Source organism: Neolamprologus brichardi, chromosome 4 (genome assembly GCF_056152115.1).
Source record: "Neolamprologus brichardi isolate AB-2024 chromosome 4, ASM5615211v1, whole genome shotgun sequence".
NCBI lineage: Eukaryota > Metazoa > Chordata > Actinopteri > Cichliformes > Cichlidae > Neolamprologus > Neolamprologus brichardi.
Window position 1 is genome coordinate 21,415,314 of NC_142107.1, and position 12,410 is coordinate 21,427,723.

General features: G+C 41.1%; 1 protein-coding gene across 2 annotated transcripts; it reads left to right on the top strand.

Annotated features, from left to right (window-relative positions):
• The first annotated feature begins 256 nt into the window (after positions 1-256).
• Positions 257-12,316, top strand: bcat2 (branched chain amino acid transaminase 2). Of its 2 annotated transcripts, none has more exons than XM_087840039.1 (11): positions 257-385; positions 2,477-2,548; positions 2,991-3,191; positions 3,476-3,586; positions 5,793-5,912; positions 6,042-6,205; positions 8,955-9,097; positions 9,205-9,290; positions 9,676-9,816; positions 10,055-10,129; positions 11,040-12,316. In XM_087840039.1, the coding sequence occupies exons 1-11, from the start codon at positions 368-370 to the stop codon at positions 11,079-11,081; spliced, it is 1,173 nt and encodes a 390-aa protein (XP_087696165.1). In that variant the 5' UTR covers positions 257-367; the 3' UTR covers positions 11,082-12,316. The 2 variants fall into 2 exon arrangements, with proteins under 2 accessions (XP_087696165.1, XP_087696166.1); XM_087840040.1 differs by having other exon boundaries at positions 349-385; positions 2,782-3,191.
• The last annotated feature ends 94 nt before the right edge of the window (positions 12,317-12,410 follow it).

Sequence of the window (12,410 nt, forward strand, 5' to 3'; positions counted from 1 at the left end):
GTTTTTTCTTTTTTTCTCTCCCCTCATGCTTCCAAGGACTTCCTGAATGAGACCGCTGGCCAATAAAACCGGTTACTACAACTGCAGAGCTAATTATTACCTTGATTTGGTTTTTGTTTTTAACACACTAACATCGTTGTGTCATTATTCTGAGACGTGTAATTTTTTCTGAATTATTAAACTGGTAGAAAGGTTGAATAGAAGATCCTGAATATTTCAAAGTCGGCACACGCTGCTCGTGTCCTGACGCTTCTGGGTTCAGGGAGAGCAAGACGGTCTTGTATTTCAAAGCGGAACGCAAGCTGACGTGGAGCGTTTGTTTCCACACGGACTAACAAAGTTGTTTATCATCACTGGCGTAGCGGAGATGGCAGCCCTCCGGACGGTGAGTCGATTGAGTGTCTGTGTGCTGTTTATCACCAGGTTGCTGTGATGTTGTGGGTAAATGATTAATCTTAATGGGTGATAAGGTGGCCGGTAATCATTAAAGAAGATAAGAGGCCAGTAAACCATCCTGGCCCACTGCTACTGGAGAATTCCGCGCGAGCGCGGAGCGTGGCAAAATTGTACAGCATGGAAAAGACCCAACTTAATGCAGAAATGTGGAGATTTTATGTCTTCTGCTTATGGTCAAAATAAAAACACACCAAAAACACTAAGAAGATGCAATTGTTCATCTCAAACCTGGTTAACAAATTCGGCTCACTTAGAGACGAAAAAATTGTATGTTTTTTGGGATCATTTGTTTCTGCTTAGGAACTTTGAGGTTTTCATGCGTGACGTCATGTTTTTGGTCAGTCTGTCTTGAGCGTCGACTTAAATATTAAAGGGCTTTTAGTTGATGCACATTTACAGAAAATGCAAAGTGTCTGTGTACATTGCTACCACGTTATTACTCTTGTGTTTTACATGTAGAATGAATAGAATAAGTTACTTTCCTGCTGTATTAAATGCCACAAGTGAATGCAAGAAACTAAATGTTGCTTTGGGAAATAGAGACATATTTAATTCACCAGGTTTGTGTGTGGCAAAAATCAACTCGGGGAAAAAAATATAGCTAAGCTCTCATTGTGCAATAAAGACCAAATCTTGCATCATCTTTCCGCCAAAATGCTTCCCTGGGCTCCATTGTGTAGAAATTATGGACACGAGGTGATAATTATATTGTCTGTCTGTAATGTCAGTGGTTTAGCTCTTTGACCTTCAAACATGCCAGAACTGGCCTGTCAGGTGAGCTGCCCTGTGGCCCTTTATCAATGCCAGCTGTCATCTACCAAATATTGGAATTTGATTTTAAACTACTTTAAATGTTGTTTCAATTGTATGCATACAATTAACAGGCCAGTACTTATTAGTTTGGTAAAGTTAAAACCATTTAGAAGCACAACCTGGATGTTTTAGCCCTGTATCCATTCTGCTTTTTTAAATATTTAACAACTTTTCTAAATGTTTCTACTGTTTAACATTGTTTTTATTGTTAGAAAGAATCTAGTTGTGTATATTAATTACGTACGCAATATTTAACTGATATTTAATCATTTATTTCAACACACTTGTTAACTTTAAACGCAATAATTTACTAACTGGTCAACTTTTTCCTAGTTGTGATTTAGCAGTCAAATTGTAATTTCTGTTTTCTTTATTTCCTGAACTTGTCAGGCTAATTATTTCCATTTAGTCTATGGAAGCTGTAGATGTACTCCCAGTGGTTCAATTACTCAGGGCTCCAAATTGCTGCTTCATACCACAGAGGGGCATTTGTGTGATGACTATATATGAAAGACGCCATGCTGTTTAGTTGGCAAAATTAAAATCAGTTAAAATATGGGAAACCCAGCACCATATTAAGAAAGGTAAAGTAAAATGTGAAATTTCAAGAGATTAATTAGAAGATTGCTTCCATAAGTATTAAACTGCCAGGATAGTTGATCTTAATACGGGTTAAATAAGTAAAAGTATAATATCCCAACCTGTCTTACCCCAGGGCTGAATTACCTTTAGATTTCTCATGTTACCTTGCCTGAACTCCAAGTATGAATGCCAAGATCTACAAAGCCAGTTAAGGAGTGGCACTGATCATTTATGTACCTAAACTAATGATATGTTTTTATGAAATAAGCTTTTATGGTTGGCTGTTGCTTTCTTCTTATTTTGAAGCCCTTGTAATAATAATATAATAATATAATTCTGCAGAGAGCACCCTGCACATGTGATCTAATTCTATTTACAGCTCTTACGACTGTCTCCTTCTGTAATGTGCAGACAATATGATTGGTGCTGAGTCACACACACACCCCTCAGAAAAAAAACAATATTGCACATAGTCTTCTTGTGTGTTCCCAAACGAGGATCAATGATTGTCACCTGGAAATCAGAGCTTAAACTGTTATCTGTTAACATTTTGAAACTTTTTTAAATGGGTATTTAAAGAAAGCTGCCACATCTCGCAAAGAGTTTCATCATGCTTTCCTTGCAGGCACTCCATGGACGACTTCTTCAGACTTTCCCCTTTTCCTTTGGCTCGCTGCGGTTCGCCAGCTCCTTTAAGGTAATGAGGAAAACGTTAACATTTTCTTTTTTCACCAGGTGAGACCTTGAATTACAGTCTGGCGAGCCTGTGAATGGCTGGTTTGGTATGGAGAACATGATGGTAACAGAAAGAATAAAGTAACTTTCATTAGAGGGATTTGTCTCTTTAGCTTGGTCGAGTTGCTTTTTATTTACAGTTTCTTTCCTTTTCTGTGTTCCCCTCACTGTGTCTGTTGTAATTATTTAATTCAGTTTAATTTAACCGGTTTAATTGTGTCCAAATGATCTGTTAACCCTTACCTGACTATGTTTAACCACCACCAATTGTCCTTTTGAGCATGCCGTGTCAATAACAGCAATTTAAAAAAAACAATCACTGTTTTCGTCGCCTGCTCTGCTCTTGTCCGTCTCCTTCTTTTTTCTCCACCCTTGTCCGGCTCGCCTGTCCGTCTCCATCTCAGGCAGCAGGTCTCACCATTGAACGCAACACAGAATGCAAGCCGAAGCCCGAGCCCTCCACGCTGCTCTTCGGCAAACAATTCTCCGACCACATGTTGACTATCAACTGGTCGGAGAAGGGCGGCTGGGAATCTCCTCAGATCAAACCTTTCCAGAATCTGTCGCTGCATCCAGCTAGCTCTGCCCTGCACTACTCCATAGAGGTAAAGAACACTCTGCCAACGTGCAATACAAAAACATGCATGATATTTTCACTGGGTGCAGCACCCTCTGCTGTAGTGTAACATATAAGTGAGCCAGTAGACCAGGAACTTGTAATAACAGCCAATGGCTGACACATATTGTCCTCTCACCTGATAATTTGATGAATATCAGTGCCAGAATGGGCTTAAAGTCGCCATAACCATTCAGTAAAAGGGAAACACTGCCACATTCATCTATACCTACATAGTAACTAACAAAAGTTATTTGTTTCTACCTTCTCCAGCTGTTTGAAGGCATGAAGGCGTACCGTGGCGTCGACAACCACATCCGTCTGTTCAGACCTATGCTGAACATGGAGAGGATGCATCGCAGTGCAGACAGGAGCAGCCTTCCTGTGAGTTTGAACACCATCAGAAACCTTGACCCTAATATATCATAGACTGTATATAAAAGATGGATACCATCCATTGATTTTAAGGATACTCTTTCCAGATCAATAGATTATGAACATGCTAACTTTTGCTGTAAATGTGGGTATTTAAGGTGTCTGGTTGTTTTCTTGGTGGTTCTATTTTTTATCCCTGGAGGCTGCTCTTTGCAATATATATTGATATCAGTATTTTGTTTGTCCTTCACACAGTATATCATTTTAATCAGCGTGGAAACGCCTCAGAAAAGCGATTTTAGACCATCATGAGACACTGAGGCCTTATTCAGAGAGACTGAGGCACAGCATGACAAAGCGCTGCTCGTTCTTTGAAGCCAGTCAGCGCAGTGAGGCTGCTGAGCACACGGACGGCTCTGGCAAAAACACACGGCGTGGTCTGGCAGAAAAGTTGATCCAGACTTTTTTAATCCTTCATCTGGCAGCAAGTCATGTGTCACGTTTGCTCAAAGCAAAGCCACATTTCTGCCCAAGATAAAAGATCAGGTTGCATCATGTGTAGTGGTCACGTCCCTGAGTCTTAATGCCTTAGCCGTGTTGTTGCTCAACTCTTAAAACCCGTCGAATCTGGCACACTGGCATGCATTGATGAGCAGTTACACTTGAGGAAGTGAAACTGGTAAAATACATATTACAACAGATTTGTGGGAGGGGTTGGATTAAACCTCATTAGGGAGGTGCCAAAAATTTCTCTTGCAGGAAGAATGCTGGTCATTCATTCTTTGGAGTGGAAAAACTCCATGATTCAAACTGGACTTGGGTCTCATCCCCTTTATGAGCTTTAACCTCACCCTGTGTTGCTTTATCTCAGTGCTGCTGTTGGTCTAAATGTGCTGTCGATGCTAATTCCTTAGCAAGGATCTAAAAAGCTCAAACTTGAGTATACTTGTAGAGAAAACTACATTTGGCTGCTCCCTTGCCTTACACTCACTACACTAGGGAGATGTGCATGTTTGATCTGGCAGGGTTTTAACCCGCCTGACGCAACGCCAAAGGGGATTTGCGTCTACGCTGGAAACGAACTAAAGCTTTCCACCACCACACAGGAATAGGTTATCTTTACAGTTTCATAAACGGGCTTTTTACACACCCTCCTGATGTCCTGGTACCAGAGTTCAAACCTCAATCAAACTATTATCCTGCAACACACAAAAAAATGAAAACACCGAAATAAGATGTGCTTAAATGTCAAGAAAACATTATTGTGAAACTGTTTCACAGGGGAAACAAACTTTGAGTATAACTAAGATACTGTGAGTATGCAATATAGATGTATTTGGCAGAGTCTTGAAAGTGCCACGCTATCTAAAGCCTTCTGGAGAACAAGACTTCTGTTTGTCTTTCTGTTCTGCCTCCAAAGGAGAGCCTGGCTGCTGTTAGAAGTAAAGATAAACAGGGAGGATCGTAGATACTGAACATGTGGGCTCGGCTGTTTTCCTATTTATGCTTTATTCTTTTACAATAAATGTTTATGCCCTCTAGAATCCATCACTGACACGTCATGAATAAATTAATCTAGAGAATTATAATGTTAATTTGTGACACTCGTTTAGTTTTTGTGTTGATTTTACCCCATGTATATTTCTCCAAAGATAGGACATTATTGTGTTACTGCAGCCAAAATATTAAGTACAGCTTATAATAAAGTAGAATACAGCAATAAAATATAAGAAAATTTACTCTCAGTAAATAAAAATCTAAATAAAATGCAGTCACATGCTTTGTAAAATGTTGACTACATAAAGGATAAATAATAAAGGATCATTACATTTAATCTAATCTACATTTAAATTTGGTCATTCCAGCACCAGCAAATGTCAGCATTAAAGAAGCTCAGTGTGATAGAGTGCAGGGTGAAAATACACTGAATGATGACATGAGAGAACAAGTAATTCTCTACTAGACAGATAAGATGGCTTATAAAGTTAGTGTGTGAGGTGATGACGGCGATCAGTATCTGTCCTCGTGGCTGCCAAGACGAAACCGTCTGCCGGAGAAAGTAAGTAGTGCAGAGAGCGCGGGAGTAGATGGATAAGAGTTTGTAAGCGATCTCCTCTCCACCACAGCCAGAGTCATTTGGATGATATTATATTATATATGATATTAGCCAGATTAATGGTGAAAGCTTACTGTTGAATGTCTTTTCCCTGTGCAGCTGTTTGATAAAGGAGAACTGCTGGAGTGCATCAGGAAGCTGGTGGAGATCGACCAGGAGTGGGTCCCCTACTCCCAGGATGCCAGCCTCTATATCAGACCCACTTACATTGGAACCGAGGTGAGCTTTAATTTCACTAAAAGGCCTGTGCAGGTTCCACGTCAGCCAGGTTAATTAAATCAGGAGCTGCTTGAAATGTCCTTCTCCTCATTAACAGTCTCCTCTTGTCTTTTCTTACCTCACATCCAGCCGTCTCTTGGCGTGTCTCGTCCAGGAAAAGCTATGATCTTCGTCATCATCGGCCCAGTCGGGCCATACTTTTCAACGGGGTCCTTCAACCCAGTGTCCCTGCTGGCAGACCCTGCGTTTGTGAGAGCTTGGAAAGGAGGTGTTGGGGCCTACAAGATGGGAGGGTAAGTTTTTACCCTTAAGTGTGCATTTGGTGTCTGTCTTGCTGAGATTATGAGTCGATTTTGTGCATAAAAAGAACAATTCAACACAATTGAGTTTGAAGGACGTCTGAGAGAAACTGGTAAACAAAGTTGAAACTAATTTACTGACGATTGGAACCCAAAGAAGCAGAAAGAAGTATAAAAAAACAGTATAAAAGACATTTTTAAAAAGTATTTAAAAAAATCTGAGGTCGTTTACCAGCTTCACAGCTCTGTAATGTTCAGGTGGACTTTCTGCGGTGCTCCACACCACAGCTGTGTTTTCATTCAGCAGTGGATCTGGTGGAGATGAGAAAGCCGGCCTGAGTGTCAAAAAAGAAAGAGCTTGTGTGATATTTTAGGTGGTGTATTTGCATTAAAATCAGCCTTAAAATATTCAGCATTAACCGTACAATGGCTTCAGCTGGTACATTAATGGTCCGGACCGTCACCTGTGCTTTTGAAAACATCTGCAGTTAGGTCAAAAATAATCACGAGACTGAGGAGACAAATCGGCGTTCCTATAATCCCCTGATTCCATGCAGCCTGTAATCACGGCCCTGCTTCCACATGACTCTGCTGTCCTACATCAGCACCTGCTCGGCTCCGGCGTGATTACGTAACACCGCTGAACGCCCACTCGATTCGCTAAGCCAACAAATCTGCTCTCCTCCATCAAAGTGGAGTGAACACTTGAGCTGTCGGGCCTGATTTAGCAGCAGTAGCCACACGACTCCTGTGGAGCTGAGAGTAGTTCGGTGGGCTTACGTTGTTTGTTACCTCTGCTAAGGAGTTTATTTTATTGGTTACTTTTTAGTACAAGATATGGCAAAATTTAACTTATATCTTCACATATTCATATCAAACTGAAAAAGGAAACATTGTGAAATATCATCTCAGTGCTCTGAAGAAAATATCAGAAACTAATCCAGATCCAGGTTTCCTTTTAGATCCCAGGACTCACTTCATGCATGGTCTGAAGGGAATTTTCAGCCTGGCTGGAGGTTTCTAGTCTGTGTAGATTAAGAGCTTTGCAGTCTTGTTTAGCTGATTGTTTAAATGTTATTGTGCATTTACTGGTACAGAAAGTAGAGCCTGATTGATGCTGACGTTTTAGATATGATCACTAAAGCCAGAGCACATCAGTCGAGCAGTGTAGTTGGAACTGGACTGTGATTTTTTTTTTTATACTAGACAAGCAGATAAAATCCTTTATTAAAGCTATTTATCCAGAATCAAATCCATTTTATCTTTGAAAATTTGTGAATGTCTCATTCATGCTTTCATCACAACGTGTCTGCACTGCTGCTTGAAGGCGTTTCACCTCTCGTTCGAGATGTTTCCTCAGTTTTAAGACGAAAGGTGAAGAATTCAGGGAGTTTTCACTTAAAAGGGTTGTTGACCCACTATTGATTGTTTGCATCACCACATGAGGTGTGAAAAAAGCTGTGGGTCATTATCAGCAGAGGTTACAGGTGAAACCGTTGTGAGACCTTGCCTCACCCTATCATGTGACCCACTGAGATAAAGAGGAGATAAGGATGGCAGACAGCCCTCCCCCTCTGTTCCAAGAAGGTTGTTCACAGTGGGCATAGATGGCTTCTTTCACTCTCCTTTCAAACCATCTGTGTTCTTGGTCCAAAATATGAACGTTTGCATCCCCGAAAGAGTGACCTTTGACCTTTAGATGCATATGTACAGCTGAGTCTCGTCCCATCGAGGTGGCTCTTCTATGTTGTGCCATGCATTTATGGAGTGGCTGTTTAGTTTCTCCAGTGTAGATGTCTGAGGGAGTCCTCGCTGCACTGCACACCATACACTGTGTTGAACTCATGAAGACATATTGAAAGCAGAGAACTACAGCTCTGCTACGTCAGTCGAGCCGGTCTGCATTTCTGCATTCCTGACATTAAAGCAGAATATCACAGAGGGCTGTACATCAGGGTCTCTGTATGCTTCACTCGAAGCTAATGCAGCTTGAACTTAGTGACGCTCAGAAAGAGCTCAACTCAAGGCTGGCTTCTTAACACCATTGTTCATTGTTTATTGTTGTCAATCCAGAAATGATTGCAGTTCTGTGGTTCTCACGATGTTCCTTCTAACAGTCGTGATATTAACAGGATGCTTCCTCGTCAGCACAAACACCTTTTCTTTGGGTGCTGGTCTGGTGCCAGTGCACAACAACGGTTGCTCTGTCATCATTCTTTGGACTGAAAACCTTTGGACTGTGTCTTCCTCACTTCTTGAAATTAATTATTGTTGGATTGTGTGACGTTACTTTGGTTACAGGTTGTGATTTTGGCGGTGGAAGGCTTTTAATTGATGACTAAATATGTTATTTAAATGAAAAACGAGGAGAGAAAATGTGCTAATACTCTCGTGTTCATTTCAGTCTCTGTGGAGGATGTTGTGGAGGTTTATTTGTAAATCACCGGTGCTACATGTTGGCACTGATGTCGACATCAGCAGTTTTCATTTATTATTTGCATGTTGTATCTTCTTACCTGCGTGCCTCCTGCCATGCAACACACCTGCACGAGTCATCCTCAGAGTAGCCCCATTCATAGATGTATGGCCCCACTACCACTGACTGCCACCTGGTGTGCAAAACATGCATTACACCAAAACAAATGCAAACAAGAAATGTGTCTTTATATTATGTTTTTCAGTCCAAGCCGCTCTGTTCATATATAATAAATCAGGCAGTCTGTCTTATTTAACTTCTTTCCAGTAACTACGGCCCCACAATAGCGGTGCAGAACGAGGCAGTGAAGCGAGGCTGTCAGCAGGTCCTCTGGCTGTATGGACAAGATGAGGAGATCACTGAGGTCGGCACCATGAACCTCTTTATCTACTGGACCAATGAGAAAGGAGGTCAGATTCTTTTAGTTCATATTTGGTTGTTTTTTTTCCCCCAGTCATCTTTTTATTGTTCACACAGTTTAAAACTGCTCTTGTGAATTTTTCCTCTGTGGATGCAGAGAAAGAGCTGGTGACCCCGCCGCTGGATGGCATTATTCTCCCAGGAGTGACCAGACAATCACTGCTGGACCTGGGAAGATCCTGGGTAAGTGACCGCTGTTAGGTCAACAAGACAGCTGCCTGAGCCCCGCCCACACTGAAAGTCCAGCACAGACGCAGGATAAGCAGAAATAGAACAACAGGAGTCTCATTTAGTCTGAGTCTTAGTTATTTTGTAGCATCCCAGTGCTTGCTAGCATTTCCCAGCATGATGTTCAGTGGTGTCATTTTTTTGCAGACGAGCGTTTCCTAGTTTCAGAAATTGTCTTGAACAAATTATTTTGGTTGGTCGGGCTTCTCCGGGTTGCCAGATGGGAATTTAATGAGACATTCCAGCTGAAAGATTACGATTGGGATTTCCAACTTCTACCTTTGAATAGAGTGCAGCAATAAAAAATAAAAGAAATTCTTTCTTTATGTGTTTCTGTTAGGGAGAGTTTAAAGTCACGGAGCGGACTATGGTCATGAAGGAGCTGCTTGGAGCTCTGGATGCCGGGCGAGTCCTGGAGGTGTTTGGTGCAGGGACGGCCTGCGTCGTCTGCCCCGTCGGCAGCCTCCTCTACAAAGGAAAGGTGGGAGTTCATCTCCTGGTTCTGATGCTGCTTATTTTTCATGAGTAATAGTGACGTTGCTGGGTTTCCTGTGGCCCATTATCAAACAGGAATATTTAATTTTTCTGCTTTGCTGAGTCATCAGGCAACATTTGTGGACAAATAATCATGTGTTCATTTTTAAATATTCATGTTTGACGGTGTGAGAAATCCATGTAAATCACCAATAACGTCAATATTTCCTTCTGTTTTCTCTCAGACGTACCAGATCCCCACCATGCAGAACGGTCCAGATCTGGCCAAAAGGTTCTACAAAGAGCTTACTGATATTCAGGTAAGAGCGTCACCGCATTTATATCCCAAATCTAAATATTAGGCACTTAGAGCATCTTTAAAGTGATCAAGGGAACTTGAATGCTGCTGCTTCCAAGTGGCAGCAAGAGGGAACTGAAAAATACAGATTCCTAAAATGTATCGAAGGCAGAAATGTGTAGTATTTTCATTAGACCTCTTCTGCACACAGTTCTCCTTCAGCAAGGCATGCGCACAGATGTGCAGAATTATTAGGCATCAGATTAAATTTAGTGTATGTAAACAGAACCAAAACTCCAAACGTGTGCATGCTGGGTCACAAGAAGCTATTGTCTATGCACACTCTCTCACCCACAGACAGAATAGAAGATGGACGTAGCCACTGTGGCATTTGAGCAGTGAGCATATTATAGATAATTCTCCTTTTAGTCGTAGAAAGACTAATGTTTACAAAAAACTTCAGGTTCTATTAAATATTTAACTAGAACCCGAGCCTATGAAGTCACTGAGATCACCGAGCAAGGATGCTGCTCTTTGCAGCCGGAGAAGTCGCCCCCTGCTGGCCATTAAAAAGAACTCGGGCTTAAAGCTCTTCTGCACTGGCTACACTCTTTAGGCCTCAGAGCTGTGCCCATTTAGTTTGTGAGGGGAAAGACACAAAACACGCCCATGCATGTTTTGTTTTTCTTTAACACATCCGACCTTGATGTCGATCAGTCCGACAGATATTCTTCGTTCTCAGATCAATAATCAGTAAAACATGATATTGAAAAAGTATTTATTTATGACTTGTTTTATGACAGTCTGCTATTGGAATAACAGCACTTGTTGCAGGCCTAGCTTATCCTGTGACTTTCTATATGTGAATTAATTTCCTTCCTCTGTATTTATTTGTTTCCCTCTCTTCTTTTGCTTCCTTGTGTTTCCTGCAGTACGGATGCACACCAAGTGAATGGGCTCCACTGGTTGTTTAAACAGCTACTTTGCACATGCCGGTTGTATCAACATTTAATCCGCTAATTTTTGTTTGGAACAACCAACAGTGACCCATCCCCTCCCCCCGCCCCCACCGCACTCCTTTCATCTAATGAATGCACTCCTGCTTCGTCACTCGGGGACACAGACGCCTCTCTCTTCCTGTCTTTTTGGACGCCTTTCACGGATGTTACTGTCTCAGAAAACCAGTTGGTGGTTTGAATGCAGCAATACTAACGGCGACGTTTGCCGATATCAAGTCCGAAGAAAATTTTAATTGTTGGAGGGGAAAAAAATAGATTTTAAATATTAACATGATTCACAGCATTAATACAGGCTAAACTTCACTCGGATGCTCGTACTTTAATTTTAATCAGCCCTGCATTAACAAACAGGCACAAAGTTTGACATGTTTCAGGTGTCGTAGTCACAAGCTACAGGTTTGTATTTGGTGTTTAAGACTTTGGTAGTTACTGTTACTCATCAACAAATGAATTAAGGCGAATATCACAACAGCAGTTGATATTAGCTCGTGGTATTTAACCTAAAACCTCTAACTGTTACATGTGAGTAGCCAAAACTGGAATAGCCAACCTTGTAAGGATGTGTTATTTCTTATTGTCGTGTATTTGGCGAACTGATCTGTAATTTTTCATGGGGCCACGTCGCTTGGACATCAGCGTTTGCACTGAGCTTAGTTGTAACATCTGTGCAACTCGGCTTTTCAGAAAATAATCATGAGTGGGTTTTAATGTTTGTTGGTTTTATTTGTAAAGACTTTGACAGCACAAAAAAAGATTTGAGCAAGCAGCAGCACGCACAAACAGAAGGACTGCTGAACGCCGACACGCTGCAGACGAGAGAGACTGTTAGATGCTGCACTCCTGAAAAATACTGAATGGTAGCAAATAGACTGTTGATATTTTAGAGGGTTTTAAATTATAATTTTTTTCCTCCTCGTTGTGATGTGAAATTCGGACGACTGTCTTCCAGAGTACTTGATTGTGTCACCATGTGTTTAGCTGTGACTTTCTCTGCTGTATTTGTACGTAAGTCTCCTCTGTCCAAGTGCCTGATCTGTCTGTCAGCTTCTTTATCTGTCCATTTAAAGCTGCTGATTTTGTCTTTAGGGGATGTAGCTGGATATGTAAAGCAATATCTGTTTAGTTTTTTAAATGTGTTGTTAGCTTTATTTGGCTGTTTTTGTTTTTACAATAAAGCCAGGTTGAGTTCAGTGGGTCCTTTTGTTTGTTTGTTTGTTTTAAATCATCTGTATTTAAATTTAGCATTTGATTAAAAGTTCTTCTAGATGATATTAATAATAATCA

Coding starts and splice junctions, on each gene's coding strand:
- bcat2 (XM_087840039.1), top strand. Junction 9,817..10,054: donor GCCTCCTCTACAAAGGAAAG/GTGGGAGTTCAT, acceptor GTTTTCTCTCAG/ACGTACCAGATCCCCACCAT. Junction 10,130..11,039: donor AAGAGCTTACTGATATTCAG/GTAAGAGCGTCA, acceptor TGTTTCCTGCAG/TACGGATGCACACCAAGTGA.